Source organism: Peromyscus maniculatus, chromosome 6, assembly GCF_049852395.1.
Source record: "Peromyscus maniculatus bairdii isolate BWxNUB_F1_BW_parent chromosome 6, HU_Pman_BW_mat_3.1, whole genome shotgun sequence".
Classification (NCBI taxonomy): domain Eukaryota; kingdom Metazoa; phylum Chordata; class Mammalia; order Rodentia; family Cricetidae; genus Peromyscus; species Peromyscus maniculatus.
The window spans coordinates 70,899,585-70,918,126 of NC_134857.1; the positions used below are offsets into that span (position 1 = coordinate 70,899,585).

Genomic DNA, 18,542 nt, shown 5'->3' on the forward strand with positions numbered 1-18,542 from the left:
CACATTACCTCAATTCTCTCATTCATTCATTCATGTCTGTGGTGTGTATGTGCACGCACAATGTCACAATGTGACTATGGAGCTCACAGGGCAACTTGTAGGAGTGGGTTCCCCTTCTTCCGTGTGGGTCTCAGGGACTGAACTCAGACAGTCAAGCTCGGAGGCAGAAACCCTTACCCACTGAGCCATCTTGTCAATTGCTATCATATAAATGTCCCCCCCTCCCCCGCCACCCCCATGACAGGGTTTTTCTGTGTAGCTTTGGTGCCTTCCTGGAACTCACTCTGCAGACCAGGCAGGCCTCAAACTCACAGAGATCCACCTGCCTCTACCTCCTCAGTGCTGGGATTAAAGGTGTGCGCCACCACTGCCCAGCCTCATATAAATTTCTTACGTGTGCTATCTAAAATTATTTTAACTGCACAGATTAACAGGTAAAAGATAAAATGTATGTAAGAATGATTTGCAAAGAAACTATAAAACAAGCATTTTTTTTCTTTAAAAACTTTAGTATGGGAGGGCTGGAGAAATGGCTTAGAGGTTAAGAGCACCGACTGCTCTTCCAGAGGTCCTGAGTTCAATTCCCAGCAACCACATGGTGGCTCACAACCATCTGTAATGAGATCTGGCACCCACTTCTGCTTACATAATAAATAAATAAATCTTAAAAAAAAAAAAAAAAAAAAAAAAAAAAAAACTTTAGTATGGGCCGGGCAGTGGAAGCACAGGTTTTTAATCCCAGCACTCGGGAGGCAGAGGCAGGTGGATCTCTGTGAGTTCCAGGTCAGCCTGGTCTAAAGAGCAAGATCCAGGACAGGGACCAAAACTACACGGAGAAACCCTGTCTTGAAAAACAAACAACAGAAGAAACTTCAGTACGTGTGTTGAGTGTGCGCATATACATGACGTTCATGTGGAGGTCAGAGGGTAACTTGCTAGAGTGACTTCTCACCTTCCACCACGTGGTCCCAGGGAACAAACAAGCTGTCACACTCCACAGCAGGAATCACTATCTGTTGAGCCATATTGTTGGTCTCATGTGTTTATATATTTTTTTCAATCTTGGAAACATTTTTTTGCCAGGTATGATGGCACCTGCCCCCCCCCCTTTTTTTTTTGGTTTTTGGAGACAGGCAGCGTCTCTCTGTAGTCCTGGCTGTCCTGGAACACATTCTGTGAGTTCTGGCCTCTAACTCACAGAGATCCTCTTGCCTCTGCCTCCCGAGTGCTGGGATTAAAGGAGTGCACTGCCACTGCCTGGCTTTTTTTTTGGGGGGGGGAGGTGGGGGTGGCACATGCCTTTAATTCCAGCACTTGAGAAACAGACACAAGCTGATCTCTGTAAGTTCAGCCAGCACAATCTATACATCAAGTTCCAGGTCAGCTAGGGCTAAGACCAAGTCTAAAGAAATAAGTTTTTTATAAATTGTCAAAGAAAATCAGAGGACAATTCTTGGGAGTCAGTTCTCTCTTGCTGTCCTATGGAATCCAGGAATGAGAACTCAAGGCTGTGGGGGCTGCGTGCAAAGCCCTTGACCTACTGAGCCACCTGGCCGGCCAACAACTGAGCTTTTAAGTTGTTATGTAAGTCAGGCAAGATGGCACAAGCTTGTGATCACAGCACTTGGGAGGCTGAGGCAGAAGGACCTTGAGTATGGTGCTAGCCTGGATTCTATACTAATTTCAAGGGCCAGTATATATCATATGCTAAGATGGGGTCTCAGAATAAAGGCTCCAAGAAATAGACTCTACTAGGGAGAGAGTAAAAGCTCATTTAAGGAACCAAGATGTGAACTCAGTCCCTTAAGTCCTGGCCACCACCACCATCTTTCCCCCTTCCTGTCTGCTTCTCAGCGCTTCCCCAAGTAGAACGGATGTAAGGAGGACAGGGTACTTACATACGCGTTGAGGGCATCGTTGGCTTCTCGCTCAGAGACACCAGTCGTCATCGATGTCACAATACTCATGCATCTTTCCAGCCTCTGGGGGAGAGATGGGAACACATGGGGAGTGCGTCATAACACTATCTATGAAGTGCTTTGGGCCCCAAAACATTTGTTTTTGCTTTTTGTTTTTGGGGCAGGGTTTCTCTGTGTAGTTTTGCTGCCTGAGATCCGCCTGGCTCTGCCTCTGGGCCACCGCAGCCCGGCCCAAAGACATTTTAAAGCTTCAAGCTTGGTCACCCTGTGACTATGCTTAAAAGAGAAAGAGAAAGAAGAAACTCTGCCAGTAGAAGGGCCACTGACAAATGTGGCAGGGGCAGCGCAGGAGCAGCTGACTTTGGACAACATCACCCATGTGTGCGGCAGCTTGTAGGTAACACCTTCGGGAAGGGCAAAGTCCTAAGACTCACAATGCTGACTACCGTCACAGGAAATTAACAAACGGAGGACAGCCTGCAGGACGTCACCAGAGCCACAGTAAGCAAGTTCCTCTAAGATTAGGAAAGTCCGATGTAGTGGCACATGCTGTAGTCCCAGATAACTGGGAAATCGATTATCTGAGCTCAGGAGTTAAGAACAATGTAGGTAATACGGTATGGTCAGAGTCTGCCCAAAAATACGTGGACAAACATGAAGGTGCATACCTGTTATTTGGGTACTCAAGAAGCTGAGGCAGGGGAATTCTGAGTTCAAGATCAGCCTGGGCTGCATAGCGAAATTTTGTATAATTTTTCTTTAGATTTTAAATATGAAGTCACTAAAAAACTAAGAATCTTTTTTTTTTTTTTTTCCAAGACAGGGTTTCTCTGCGTAGCTTTGCGCCTTTCCTGGAGCTCACTTGGTAGCCCAGGCTGGCCTCGAACTAACAGAGATCCGCCTGGCTCTGCCTCCTGAGTGCTGGGATTAAAGGTGTGCGCCACCGACGCCGGCAGGTGGCGCACACCAGTAGAATTTGCTGAAGGAGGCGGAGGCAGGAGGATCACGAGTTCAAGGCCAGCCTGGGCTACACATTTTAAAAACTAAGAATCTTAACAGTCAAACATAAGGTATAGATCTTGCTTTCATTTCTGACAAGCAAGCCAACTTTATAAAAGGAAAATGAGATACAATCAATGATTTGCGTGCTTTAATTCCAGTTCTCAGGAGGCAAAGGTAGGTAGATCTCTGTGAGTTCAAGGCCATCCTAGTCTATGTAATGACTTCCAGGACAGCCAAAGGCTACATAATGGGATACTGTCTCAAAACAAAAAGGAAGAAAAGAAAGTTAGATAAGGTGTACTGAGTAAATCAAGGAATTACTATTATGTTTTTCATGTTAAAATTAAAAAGCAATGAGTTTGAGGCCAACCTGGTCTACAGAGCTAGTTCCAGGACAGCCAGGAATACACAGAGAAACCTTGTCTCAGGAAACTAAAAAAACAAAAACAAACAAACAAAAAAACTAAAAAAAAGTATACAGGGGGGAGAGAGAGCTGGCTCAGCAGTTAAGAACACTTGTTGCTCTTGCAGAAGACCCAGGTTGGACTTTCACCACGTACATGGTGACTCTCAACTGTCTCTACTTCCAGTTCCAGAAGATTCAATGCCCTCGTCTGGCATCTACCAGCATCAGACATGCAAGCGGTGCACAGACATATGTAAAGACAAAACACCCATGTAGGAGAGACGGCTCAGTTAGGAGCACTGACTGCTCTTCCAGAGGACCTGGGTTCAATTCCCAGCAACCACATGATGGCTCACAACTGGCTATAACTACAGTTCCAGCGGACCTGGCACCCTTACACAGGCAAAAACATCAATGCACATAAAAATAAAAAAATAAGAAGAACACTGGCTGTTAGCCAGGCAGTGGTGGTACATGCCTTTAATTCTAGTACTCAGGAGACAAGAGGCTGACAGATCTCTGTGAGTTCAAGGCCAGTCTGTCTACAGAGTTAGTTCTAGGACAGCCAGAGCTACATAGAGAAATTTAAACCTGCCACTGCCTTTAGTTAAACAAGGATAGCCACTCTAGTTTCAAAGGGCACCATAACCTGGCATGTGCTTAGTATTTTAAGGAGTCACTGGAGGGTCCCCATCCTGAAGAAGCATTTATTACTACATATTGCTAAGATACCGACAAAGCACGCTATATGTCTAGCCAGACAGTCACTTTGTACCAACACCTGAACTACCCTACAACTTCTAAAACTTTAGCCTGAGGCTAACCCAAAATTTTAATTGGGTTAAGGAAAAACCAATTCCCAGTGATAATGAGGCTGGCAAAATCAGAAAAGGGGCAGACTTGTTTATTTTTACTCAATATCACAAGCTAACAAAATACATCTTTTTTTTTTTTTTTTTTTTTTTTTTTTTGGTTTTTCGAGACAGGGTTTCTCTGCGTAGTTTTGCGCCTTTCCTGGAGCTCACTTGGTAGCCCAGGCTGGCCTCGAACTCACAGCGATCCACCTGGCTCTGCCTCCCGAGTGCTGGGATTAAAGGCGTGCGCCACCAACGCCCGGCCCAAAATACATCTTGCTGGAACTTTGGGAGCAGAGGCTGGTGGGATCTCTGAGTTTGAAGCCAGCCTGGTATACAGATCAAGTTCTGGGCAGCCAGGAGGTACACAGAGAAACTCCGTCTCAAAAAAAAAAAAAGAAAAGAAAAGAAAACCATCTTGGTGAAGTCATGGTTTGTGTATGGCTACAATCCTAGCTCCTGTAAGACAGAGATAAAAGAATCAAAAATCCAACACCAACCCAGGCACCTTGGCAAGACCTCATCTCAGTATTTAGAGGGGGCTGGCAATATGGCTCAGTAGTGAGACTAGTATGTGCAGCAGATGGGATGGAGCTGGGTATGGTGGTGACGCGTTATCCCAACACTCAGGACGAAGGCAGGAGGATTGCTGTAAATTCTAGGCCAGCCGGACCACCAAAGTCAGACTATGCAGGAAGACAAACACTAATAACAACAATGTAGAAACAAACAAACAAAAAGACATATGGGCACAGTGATGCACACTATAATCTCAGCATTTGGAATTGTACTTGAGGCAGGAGGATCAGGAATGCAAGGTCATCGCTGGCTACAAAGGCAGCTCAAGATAGGCCTGAGTTATGTGAGACCCTGTCTCACAACACCAAATAGAACACAAACTGAAAACAAAAAACTCTAACAGCTGGATGGTGGTGGCACACACCTTTAATCCCAGCACTTAGGAGGCAGAGCCAGGCAGATCGCTGTGAGTTCAAGGCCAGCCTGGTCTACACAGCAAGTTCCAGGACAGCCAGAGCTTTTACTCAGAGAAACCCTGTCTCGAAAAACCAACCCCCCCCCCCCCCCGGGCGGTGGTGGCGTACGCCTTTGATCCCAGCACTCGGGAGGCAGAAGCAGGTGGATCTCTGTGAGTTCGAGGCCAGCCTGGACTACAAAGTGACTTCCAGGAAAGGTGCAAAGCTACACAGAGAAACCCTGTCTCGGGGGAAAAAAAAAGAAAAAGAAAAACCAAAACCAACCAACCAACTACCCTAACATATCTGAGACTTTGGGCTCTGGTACTGCAAAGAAAAACCACAATAATGATGATGTCTATCCTGCTGGCAACGTTCAGAGGCAGTGACAAGTAAGTACAGTGAGGAAGGTGTGAGGAGAAAATACGAACATGCTTCTCCTTTGACCGTCATCCATGTCCATCCTGAGAGGAGCCCAACGTGACGGGACTGAGGAGCTGGCTCCGCAGTTTAGCAGATGGCTGCTCCTGCTGAGGATGCAGGTTCCGTTCCCAGCATCTCCACAGCGCAGACAGCCACCAACACTCATACACATAAAATAAAAATAAAGTGAGACCCTGTCTCAAAAACAAAACAATATAATAATAGTAAGAAAAATATATCTTTTTTTGTTGCTTTTATTTCGTTACAGAGGGTTTCTCTGTGTGGTCCTGGCTGTCCAGAACTATGTAGACAAGGTTGGCCTTGAACTCAGAGACTCAGAGATCCACTTGTCTCTGCCTCCTGAGTGCTGGGATTAACAGCGTTTATCACCACGCCCAGCAATAATAATAAATCTTAAAAAAAAAATAAAAATAAAAATAAAAGTTTAAGGTAGCAAAGGGTAGATTTGTGTTTCTAAAAGAGGCTCTGATAGGTCCAAAATCTTACTAAAACCACCCTAAAGCTGCTTGGGGGTGACATTTACAACTTTACCTCCAACAGCAGGCCTAGCTTCAAATTGGGGCAGATCTTACTAAAACCACCCTAAAGCTGCTTGGGGGTGACATTTACAACTTTACCTCCAACAGCAGGCCTAGCTTCAAATTGGGGCAGATCTTACTAAAACCACCCTAAAGCTGCTTGGGGGTGACATTTACAACTTTACCTCCAACAGCAGGCCTAGCTTCAAATTGGGGCAGATGAGCATGTTCAGCCTCAATAAATAGCAAGTGATACTTGTGAAGAGCAGCTGGGCCATCACATGAAAGCTGGGCTGCAGCCCTCAAGACCTGTGAGCTCTGGGAGCCATTATCACCTACTTCAGCTCCTGCATAAAAAAAGCGTGGCAAGAAAAACCTGAGGCTGGGTTTCTTTCTCTCTTTTAAAACCTTGTCCCTTCCTTTCTACTAAAGACAGTCACCAGGGACTGGAGAGTGACCTATCCCAACGGTCAGGTTTTGCTGGCACCCTGTATCCAGCCTAGGTTAACCGGCAGCTTCAGCGTGAAGGGGAAAGGTGAGTAAGCGGCATCCTCAAACTCTACACACTGCCTACATCAAAGAAAGCATGTCCGCTGAATCGCCAGAGGGAGGCCAAGCAGCGCAGGCAACAGAAGCCACCTGGAAGCAAGCATGGCTGGAACTGGTCCTCGCTGGCCGGGCCCAGGCTCATCCTGGATGAGTTATTAGCCTCTGCAAACCCTGGTTTTATCTGGAAAAAACCAAGCAAGCAAGCAAACAAACAAACAGATAACCCCTGCATCACAAACTTGCACTCTGCACAGTCTCAGCTGATTAGAACCCATCCAATCTGTGAAGCTCAGCAACCGCACAAATCCAACCCTTGAAGGCCTGGCTCTCCAATCTCCCGCCACTTCTCTGTTGTAAACTGAATGAATTACATTCACTTACTTGTGTGTGTGTGTGTGTGTGTGTGTGTGTGTGCACACAGTGTGCAGCAGAGGACAACTCATGGGCGTCGGGAATCTTCCACCACCAGGTGTCATGCTTGGCAGCAGGTAACCACACTCCATCCTCATCCATCTTGCTAGCCCTCCTGCCACCACTTCTCACGGCATGTCCTTAAAGGTTCCTGAAAACGTAATCCCCTGCCACAGGCTGTGGATAAATTCCCAACTAGTGAAAGGCTTCTTCTCTTATTTTTGCCTTTAGAGAGCAGAGGAAATGCTGGGGGTGGGGGGTGGCGCACGCCTTTATCCCAGCACTCGGGAGGCAGAGGCAGGTGGATCTCAGAGTTTGAGGCCAGCCTGGGCTACAGAGTTAATTTCAGGACAACCGGGGTTAAAAAGAGAAACCCTATCTTGAAAAAGCGGGCGGGGGGGGGGGGGGGGCGGCAGCATAGGGAAGGGGAAAGGGAGGAGGGAGGAGGGAGGAGGGAGGAGGGAGGAGGCCTGACTAATGGACCCAGAACCAAAAGCCTGCAAATCCCGCTCCAAGGCCCTACGTTCTGGCTAAGAGTCTTGGTGTGGTTTAACATTCATGAGGCTCTGGGTTGAGCAAAGCTTCTCTAGGCTCCTCCCAAATGTTCTAAACTCTGATCAGAGGCCTGAGTCAACGCTATGGGACACTGCCCAGTCAAGAAGAGTAGCCTCCTGAAACAGGGAGGCCCAATGAAGGATGTAGAAAGCAAAGTCCAGAATTTGACTGAGCGGACAGACTCAATGAGAAAAGAAACATGAGGCCATTCCTTTTCAGACAACATACGCCTATCTGTACCTCAGCACTTGGGAGGTGGAGGCAGAAAGATCAGGAGTTCAAAACCAGCCTGTCTAAAACAAACAAACAAACAAACAAGGACAAATAAACAGACAAAAAGAAATAATCCCGAATCATTCAGAGTGACAAAGGGAACACTCTCCTCAGCTGGATGTGGTGGTGCATGCCTTTAATCCCAGCGTTCAGGGAGGCAGGGGCAGGCGGAGTTTGGGGCCAGCCTGGCCTAAAGAGTGAGTTTCAGGACAGTCAGAGCTGCACAGAAAAATCCTGTCTCAAGAAAACAAAACAAAAAAAGGACCACTCTCCTCAGAGGCCACAGGAGACCAGATGTATAATTGGGTAACAGTACCCTTTCCCGTCATCTCTAAAGGTCCTCAGAAAAGATGAAATCACACACGCAGCTGCCAGCAATTGCTGGCAGGATGGGTCGGTTCAGAACAAGCTCTCTCTGACAGCACCTCAGAGAGCTGAGTAAATATTTATCATCTCCAGGAGCTCTGGAACTCATTTTTCTAGTACTAAAACTACCTGACAAGAGCAGTGGACGGCCCGGGGAGGGGAGGGAAGCCTTCCAGCTTCTCAGTATATACCTGAAGCGGAAGACAGGTTAGAGATGCAAACTAGAAGAGCCCCTGTAGGCACCCCATTTCCCTCTCCAGGGCCTCCTGAATATACACTCTGCTACGTGTGGAGTGCATGGCTCCCTTATAGGAGGCAGGGAGCCTTGCAGCATTCAGTCCACTGTCTTCAGAAAAGGAAAATGTGATCCAACCTGCACAATTTCTAAGAACCTGCATCAATAAGAAGTGACTGACCATGCTGGGTTCTAAGTATAGCCAGCCTTTCCTCCTGGTGCCTACAGAAAGGACAGGCTCTGACATCCTCAAACTCTGAGAGACCTAGGACAAACACCCTGCAGATTCCAAGGAATGACCTATATTCTACAATCAAGAACATGTGAAATGATGATTTAAGGGGAAAAAATTAAAAACGACTCAAAGGTCATCCCTCGGCGATTTCTCAGACAGGCTGAGTTGTCGCTTAGAGGAAATATGGTAGGGACATACCTCTATCTTGCCAAACTTAATTCTGAGACCTATCTTGAAGATATTCTGATTTCTCTGGGCCACAGCTCCTGCTTTTGGCCTGACTTCAAAGTGACTGGTCCTTCCCTGGCAAAGGAATAGCCAGGACTGTGAAACCTCATGAGACTAGGAACTACATGTTCTAAACTCCTCCGATCTCTGGCACTATTTTTATCTCATTCCCTCCCCAAATTAGGATGGGGATGGGCAAGAATATCAGTCTTCAAAGGGAGGAACGGGGCCAAAGAGAAGAAAGGATACAACCAACACTCCCCAGAGTAGAAGAGTCACAGCTCCGTCCAGGATGATCTTGAGGAGTGTGTCCCGCTCCAGGCCTGTGAGGGGCCTTTGTTAATCATATTCAACTATGTCCACGTCTTCACTACCCTCACCTAATTCTTCAGGACTTCTTGTGGAGTGATACTTTGTCCTTAGACGACAAACTTCTGGGTAGCACGCCTCACGTCCTTCTATTTTCCTATCAGGCTCAAGGCACTTTAAGCACATGGAGTCAAAAAGCTGACCCATTTTCCTGGGCCACTGGTAGGCCTATGGTAGAAAATTACCACGTCGGAATGAGCAGAGGTCAGCTGGTCAACGGCAGGTGCTGATAACTTCTGTGTGCAAAGATCTGTGGTGAGGCACAGAGGATGAAGAGGCCAGCAAGCCTGACCCTCGGACACCATGGCCTAGCAGGGATAACAGAGCCACACCCATGGGGGGAAGGCTAGTGTAGCAAGACTTGCTGGAAATTAAGAAGGAAAGGACAAAGGGCAAAGTTTGATGTGGAAGGGGGAGCTTGAGACACACTGGAAGCACCCACACCATGAAGGAGACCAGAAAGGAACAAACAACACCCCCCCCTTCTCACAAGGAAGCTGAAAGTTCATTCTCAGAGTCTAAGAAGGCACGAACATAAAGGCTTCCTCTCTCGTCATCTCCTTCAGCCATATAACTTACTGTCCAGAAAGGGATGCTGTACGTGAGTCCTGGAGGAGTCGGATGGGACCCCACAGACTCTCACCCAGCCTTGGAATCCTTCGCCTTGCATCTGCTCAGGCGGAGATATCAACAGTGGTCAGCCACCTACTGACTTTCTACCCTCCCAAAGCTTTGGTGCTAGAGCGCCATGCTCAATACTTGACGATCAACATGGTCATAGTAAGTTCCAGACCTAGCCAGGCAGTGGTGGTACGCACCTTTCATCCCAGCACTTGGGAGGCAGAGGCAGGTGGATCTCTGAGTTGGAGGCCAGCCTGGTCTACAGAGTGAGTTCCTGGACAGTCAGGGTTACACAGAGAAACCCTGTCTCCAAAAACCAACACCTCCTCCCCCGCAAAAAAAAAAAAAAAGAAAGAAAGACACCGGGTGGTGGTGGTGGTGGTGGTGGTGGTGGTGGTGGTGGTGGTGGTGGTGGTGGTGGTGGTGGTGGTGCACGCCTTTAATCCCAGCACTCGGGAGGCAGAGGCAGGCGGATCTCTGTGAGTTCGAGGTCAGCCTGGTCTACAAAGTGAGTTCCAGGAAAGACACAAAGCTACACAGAGAAACCCTGTCTCGAAAAACAAAACAAACAAACAAAAGTTTAAAGCGAGCCAGGACTATACACTGACATTATCTCAAACACTAAAACAGGGCTGGGGAGAGGCTCAGCAGATAAAGAGGCTTGCAGTGCAAGCATGGCAAGCTGAGTTCAATCCTCAGAGGCTGCAAACAAGTGGAGGGAGAACCAACTCCACAAAGATGTCCTCTGACCTCAAGCAGGCACTCCCCCACACATATCACACACACACACACACACACACTTTTTAACTGAAACAGAAAAATACAAAATGAAAACCCCAAAATGTACCAGAGGATGGTAATTAGTAGGGCATGGTGACACAGGCTGGCCTTGAACCTACAATCATCTTGCCTTGTCCTCTTCTGGAATTACAAACCTGTGCCACCGTATCTGGCTTAGATGTAACATTTACATTCCTAATTATGCAAAGAATTACACAGTGAAAACATAACTCACTTTCCAGGCAGACATCTGCTGGTGGATAAACCACAAGGTTGCTATAAGACCACTTTGATTAAAGTTCACCTCTTTTTTTTAAGACAGGATCTGTCTATGGTAGTTCTGGCTGTCCTAAAGCTTGCTATGTAGACCAGGCTGGCCTTGAACTCAGAGATCCTCCTGTCTCTGCTGCCAGTGCTGGGCCACAAAGTTCACTTTTGTGTGTGTGTGTGTGTGTCCCATCATCTTGTGACCTAACATATTTTCTTTTTTTCCTCTGTCTTTCGTTTCTGGAGGCAAGGTCTTCTTAATAATGCCCCAGCTAGCCCAGAACTCAGCACACACACACACACAATCTTCCTGACTCAACCCTCCAAGTGCTAGGATTACAGGCATGAACCACCACCCCTGGCAATCTAACCTGCCTACTGTAGCATCTGATGCAGAAATTCACCAGTATCAGGAAACACTGCCTGTGAAGAGGCAGGGCCTGTTCATTTCCTCCCCCATCCCTGAATAAACACTGAACCGAATGCATTAGGCTTTACACACAGTTCAGCAACCATGCCTCAGTTCTGTGGCACATCCTAAGTCAGTCTTCCTGTGTGTAAGCAGCAGAAAGGGTTACACTGATCATCTCCCGTTAGTTAAGGGCAGGGGGAGAACAAGGGGAAAGAGAGGCCGGTGGTGACTCCTCTCTCATGTTTTTGCTCTCTCCTTTTTTGTGTGTGTACTCTCTGGTTCTGAAGAAAGCAGTCCCCTATATCCTGGCTCACCCCCACTGCTATGGCTGATTGTGCCAAACTAGAGACTACTTACTTCTAGGTCTTCACTCACTCTAAATGCCCGGTTAAAAGCACTGACATCTGTCTGTAGCCACACACAGTCAATGGATACCATCTAAAAGGGGCCAAGTCTGTAGGAAGTTGCCAATCCTCAGACACCTGCCTGTAAACTTAACACACTCAAATAGGGTGAATATTTAGAGAGTTATTGGTGTGTATGTGGAAAAGAATGAAAATAACTTTGGTAAATATGGATGGTTTCATCCCTTCTGTAACCAACGCCCCTCACACCCATTTTCATAATAGCGGCGGCTGTTACTAGGGCAACCTGTCCAGGAAATTGACCCACACTTCTTCCTCTAGGAGCAGGAAGCCAGAGCAATGTTTCTGCCTTGGAAAAAACTTGAAGGCCTCTTCTCCCCACCCCCACCCCGTATCCGCTCCAGCATCCCTCCTCAGCCCAATTCCTTAACTCCCTTGCCCACCCCCCACACCTACCTCCTCTAACTCATCCTTGGCATCCAAACTGGTTGAAAGTAGCAGCCTCCCCCCTCCTGGGGCTCCTGCTCCCGCTCCTCCTCCTCCTCCACCTCCCGCTGCTCCTGATGCAGCAGCTGCTACGGTCCCCTTTCCCTTCTGTAACTCCATGGCTGCAGCCAGGAGACCGGAAGAGAGGTCAAGGGAGGGGACGGGTGTTAAGTCCTAGAAATGGAGAACTCTGGCTTGCCAAGGACGAGGAGCAAGAGGAACAAGTGGGAAGGAGGCCAGAGGCCCGGCTTTCCGCACTCCTGCCTCCTCTCCTGCGGAGGGGAAGGCGCGGGTTCTCTAGATGCTCCCTCTGGAGAGTGGCCGTGCTGGGGGGGGCCAAGCCTTAGCGCAGAAGTACGGTGGACTAAGGGTCTGTGCCCTGCAGCGAGGTGGGCAAGGCTGCCACCCTTGCAGAAGTGGAGGGGGGGAACCCTCTGGCTTCTTATCCTGGAAGGAGGGGGAAACCCTAAGTTTCTGCCTCTCGAGGTGTGGGAAGGAGTCCTGGCCCTGAGGTGGGGACGGGAAACCTTCCCGGCGGGGTTGGGAAACGCGGTTCCTTGGGATCCGGCCCCTAGCGGGTGAGGATGCGGCAGGAGCGCTATGGGAGGACCAGCTTCTCCCCACACCACACAGAGGCGGCCATGGTGGAAGGGCGGGGGAGGCTGAGGGCGCCCGAGCGGGCAGAGTCGTCGCCGGCGCCGGAAGTGAGCAGTCGCGGTCCCGGGCGTCCGCCAATAGCGGCTTCCGCGGTGGCGCCAGGTCTCTAAGGAGTGAGCCGACGACGACGGACTGGCCTTTTCCCGGGCCGCCAATTGTAGGGAGAAGAACTGAGCCTGGTCTGATGGGCAACAAGTGTGCCCTATCGCATCCTTCCTCTGCATCAGGAGGCGGGGCGGGAGGCACGCCGTAGGTGCGAGTGCTGGGCGATCCGGAAAAAGCCGGGCTGCGCCTGCGCGCGGCAGCACGCACGCGCGGTGTTTCCCTCTCGCCCCGCTCCCTACAGGTGTTCAGAACATTGTCCTTGGGTAGCCTCGGAGACCGGAGGTCTACCCCTAAAAGGTTGTGCAGAGGAAGGAGCAGTGGAGTCCCAACCCCTCAGCAGTCCCAGAGCAGACGCCCTCAGGGTCTGAAGCTACTTCCTGAACTGCTAGTGCTACGCGCAGCCAAGGGTGCGAGCGATTTATCAGTAAGACTTGGAAAGCAACAACGAAAGTGCGTTGATCCACTAGTGCAAACCAAATAATTAGAATCGTGCCTGCACTAGCTTTAGCACAATTTACTGATACCTCTTCGACCTTTGAGGCCCCGGGACCGACAAATGTCACTGGTTTTTGTATTTGCACACACAATCCATTGAGAATATTATGATTTGTTGTGGTCACAGCGGAGCTTGACTGTATGGGAGTCCATTTCTTCTTCGCTCTTTTACTCTGCGTCTCAGTGGAACCTTTCATTTTTAGGAACATGAACTGATTACTGCATACAGCTCCAAGCCGGGCGTGGTGATATATGCCTGTAATCCCAACATTTGGGAGGCTGAGCCATCCAATTCATGCTTCCCTCCCCTCCCCCACCCTTAGGTATAGGTTTATTCTCCCGTTCTACTATCTTGGACTGACTGACCTCCAAATACACTTCTGGCACTTTTCTTTCTTTCTTTTTAAATATTTATTTACTTTTATTTCATTTGCATTGGTGGGTTTTTTGTTTATTTGTTTGGTTGGTTGGTTTTGTTGTTGTTGTTCTTCTTGGTTTTTCAAGACAGGGTTTCTCTGTGTAGCTTTGCGCCTTTCCTGGAACTCACTCTGTAGACCAGGCTGGCCTCGAACTCACAGAGATCCGCCTGCCTCTGCCTCCTGAGTGCGGGGATTAAAGGCGTGCGCCACCACCGCCCCGGGCACTTACTTTTCAATCCTCCTGCATATGCTTTGGATTCCTACTAGGTGTATGGGACTGTTTTAGCCTCTGAATTACAAATAAATCATTACAACAGAGTTATGTACCTGGAACACATGTATTAGACGAAAAGAAAAAAAGATGTACAACGCTTCATATTAAGCTCCCATTTGTTAAAAGTTCTGGGTTTGTTTGTTTTTCCGGTACTGAGGATTGATAACAGGAATTCAAACTAGGCAATTACTCTACAGTGAGCTTCCCCACCCTTTTTTAACTTAAAAAAAAATTCATTTAGCGGCAGTGGTGGTGCATGCCTTTGATCCCAGCACGTGTGTGTGTGGGGGGGTGTCGAAGGCAAGAAGCAGGAGGATTTCTGTGAGTTTGAGGCCAGCTTGGTCTACAGAGTGAGTTCCAGGACAGCCAGGACTGTTTCACAGAGAAACCCTGTCTCAAAAAAAAAAAAAAATTGTTTTTCTGAGACACTTGCTCCTGGAGATGTGGGTAAGAATGACCTTGAATTCCTGATCCACCTGCATCTGCCTCCCAGGAGCTAAGAATGTGGGTGTGCACCACCACAACTGACTGCCTTATAATTTCTTTAAATAAGCCTTGTGTAGAAGTTAGTGGTGTAGCTGGAGTTGGGGGTGGGGTGCTTGCCTTCCATCAGCAAAGCTGCATTCAATCCTCTGCACCCTCAAATGAGTAATAAGCACCGTGCAGATTTTTTTGAAATGTGTATTTAAAAAAGAAAGAAAAATGCTGGGCAGTAGTGGTGCATGCCTTTAATCCTAGCACTTGGGAGGCAGAGGCAGGTGGCTCTCTGTGAGTTTGAGGCCAGCCTGGTCTACAGAGCGAGTTCCAGGACAGCCAGGGCTACACAGAGAAACCCTGTCTTAAATAAATAAATAAATAAATAAATAAATAAATAAATAAATAAACAAATAAATAAATAAATAAATAAATAAATAAATAAATAAATAAATAAATAGAAAGAAAAGAAAAAAGAATAAATAACACCTGCCTAACTTAAAGATTTTTATAGGACTTGCTCTTCTCTGTGCTTGGGTCAGGAAATACACTACAATTCTTATACACATATTGATTAAAACATTGTCAAAGGCTTGCTGCATGGAGGAGCACTGTATGCTTTTATGTTTTGATTCATTTACACCTGAGTACATACTACCTTCTTTACAGATGATGGAACTGAGAAAAACAAGCTCTGAGCAGCTCCTTCCTGTAATCCTAGGATTTAAGAGGCTGAGGCAGGATTGCCGAAAATTCAAGGCCAAACTGGATTAGACTGTGAGTTCCGAATAGCCTGAGCTAGGCAACAACAGCTGTAACAGGGCCCAGACCTTAGATCTTAGCACAACCGACTCCGTGATGGAAGTGCCATTTCAGGCTGTAAAACTCAGCAGGTAGACAGCACCACCAGCCAAAATGAAAACAAAGGCCTAATCCATCAAAGCCCATAGTTCTGGGAAAGTCTCCAACCTTACTAACTAACCTTACCTTTTAGCTTCTGTGGTTCTGCTGATTGTTCTTGTTAACTAAAGTGTATCAACCCAGGTCATGGTTTTTGTGCTTAAAATCTCACCCTGAGAAAGGCTCAGGGCTCCACTGGGATCCTGAAAGCCCGGTGGAGTTACCAGTTGGCTGATAAAGACTTTCTATTGGCTTAAATCCATACTGGAACTTTATTTTTGGGTGAATAACCCACAAGACCCTGTCTCATAAAAAAATAAAAATTAAAGGAGGCAGGGTGCTGGAGAGATGGCTCAGTGGAAAAATTGCTTGTCCTGGAAACATGAAAAATGGACTTTGGGCCTCCAGAACCCATGTAAAAGCCAAGTAGAGGAGTACTTGCCATCCATAATCCCAGCACACAGAAGGCAGAGGTAGATGGGACTCTGTGAGTTCAAAGCTAATCGGGTCTACATATCAAGTTACAGGCCAGCCAGGGCTACATACTGAGTCCCCGTCTTGACAAGCCAAACAAGCAAATAAAAAGAAAAAAGTGGAATGGTGATTAGGATCATTTTTAATTTTATATATATGGTGTGTGTGTGTGTGTGTGTGTGTGTGTGTGTGTGTGTGTGTGTATGAATGCTTGAGCATGTGTTTGCTCATATGGGTGGAGGTCAACCTTTGGTGTTATTCCTTAAGGGCAACCCTGTGTTTTTATCATTGTTGTTTTGTTTTTTATTTTTAGTTTTTGTTTTGTTGGGACCTAGGGCTTGCTGATTAGGGTAGGATGACTGACCGATAGGCCCCAGGAGTTTGTCCACCTCCACCTCCCTGGCACTGGCATGACAAACTTGTGTGGAGCTAGTGATCCAGCTCAGATACTCAGTCATGCATAGTAGTCCACTGAGCTCTGCCCCCACCATTGGTTGATTTATTGACTGATTTTTTTTTTTTTTTTTTTTTTTTTTTTTTTTGGAGACAGAGTCTCGCTATGTAGCCCTGGCTGGCCTTGAACACCTGGCAATCCTCCGGGCCTTAGCCTCCCAAGTGAACCACCATGCCCTACTAGCTCTGGTGCTCTTAATGAAAATAAATGTGTGCTCTCTCTCCTATTAATTTGTTTGTTGCTCACTTACCTCATAGGGTAAAATTATTGAAATGCCAGAGCAGAAAGAGATAATTGAAACTTCCTTACAAACAGAGTTGCACGACTTTAGACCTGACATTTGTCCTTTTTTCCCCTCCCAGATTCCATGAATAATGAATGACCTCTTGACCTTTTTCAAAAAAGATTGTCTCTTATTTTTATTTTTAGTTTTGTGTGTGTGTGTGTGTGTGTGTGTGTGTGTACATGTGAGTGTAGTGCCTGAGAAGACCAAACTTCTGATCCCCCTGGAGCTAGAGTTATTATAGGCAGTTGTGAGTGGTGAAGTCCTGGGAATTGAATTCAGCCTCTCTGTAAGAATAGTATTTGCTTTCAACTTCTGAGCCAGACTTCCATCCAGTGTCCCCCCCCACTCCCCCTCCACTGCCCCACCCTCCTGTCATTTATAGATGGTCTCATTCTGTAGCCAAGGTGGGCCTCAAAATCCCAGTCATCCCCTAGGATGCATTTTTACCTATGAGAGTGTTTTTGCCTGCATGTATGTGTATGTATCATATGAGTGCCATCTCTCCAGCCACATTTTGGTTTCTTTGCAGTATGGATATTGAACCTAGGACCTCATGCATGCTAGGCGAGTGCTCTATCACTATGATACACTCCAGCCTTTTTCTAGTAAAAAGGTATGTTATCTTGAGATAAGGTCTCACTAAGTTGCTCAGGCAAGCCTCGAACTCGTAATCCTTCTACCTCAGCTTCCCAAGTAGCTGGGACAGTCCTGTGCTACCAGGCTAAGTTTCTTTTTATACTTTTCCAAACATATATAAATAGTTATCTGCATATCCATTTCCCCTAACCTTTTGTGTCTGTCTGTCTGTCTCCACCCCACACCACACCCCTGGCTTTTTGAGACAGGGTTTCTCTATCTTTCTCACTCTGTAGAACAGGCTGGCCTGGAAGTTAGATCCCCTGCCTCTGCCTCCCGAATGCTGGGATTAAAGGCGCGCGCCACCATACGCCACACTTATTTTTTTTATTACATTTATTTATTGTGAAATGAGGGAAGGGGTACATATTTGTGGATGCCAGAGGACAATTTGCAGGAGTTGGTCCTCTCTTTCCACCCTGTGGGTTCCCGGGATCAAGCTAAGGTCCTCGGGCTTGGCAGCAAACACATTACTTTATCCCTTGAGCCATCTCACTAGCCAGGATCTCGGTTCCTTCCATGAATTCCTGTCCCTTGGTGTTACCTGAAGAAAAGCCTAGCTGGACCCTCCAGTATCACTGGCTTTAGACGAGTTAAAGATCGCCGATTTGGAAGGTCAGACATCTCAGAAGTACATTATTTTATTGGTTTCCCATCAACTTTGCTATAGATAACACCTCAGACATGTTGGGACTTATTTATAATCATTCATTCATTCGTTCATTCATTCATTCATTCAAGACAATGTTCATAGCTCAGGATGACCTACAACAAGCCATGTCGTGACTGGCTTTGAACTTAAGATCCTCCTGCCTTAGCCTCCTGTCTGGGTTGGCATAAGAGGTTAATTTTGAGGAACTCGAAGGCCGTTTTTGTTGAAAACACTGGCTCTTCACTAGGACCTGCAGCTGTGCAGCTGTGCAGCGGGGCCGATGCATTGCTAAGGCCTGGACTCTGTGTCTTCACACTGTGCTCGTCCCCTTTGCTGCTTAACCATCGAGCTGGCTTCTACTCAGTTCTCCATATAGATAAGTTCATCGTTCAGAAATGCCGTATCCACAACTATGTGCAGAGTTAACCCAGACTTGACTGGTATCCT

At 47.2% G+C, this 18,542-nt stretch overlaps 1 protein-coding gene across 2 annotated transcripts in view; it reads right to left on the reverse strand.

Moving 5' to 3' along the window:
* The window catches only part of Ints3 (integrator complex subunit 3), a 60,367-nt gene that overhangs the window by 32,020 nt on the left and 9,805 nt on the right, over positions 1-18,542 (reverse strand). Inside the window, exons 1-2 of one of the 2 annotated variants that reach the window (XM_006976253.4) lie at positions 12,240-13,202; positions 1,899-1,982 (exon numbers count right to left, since the gene is read on the reverse strand). In XM_006976253.4, coding sequence (XP_006976315.1) covers positions 1,899-1,982; positions 12,240-12,389 — 234 coding nt within the window. In that variant the 5' untranslated portion in view covers positions 12,390-13,202. Of the gene's footprint in view, positions 1-1,898; positions 1,983-12,239; positions 13,203-18,542 lie in introns of those variants that run through there. The other variant, XM_076574481.1, reaches the window with a different exon arrangement.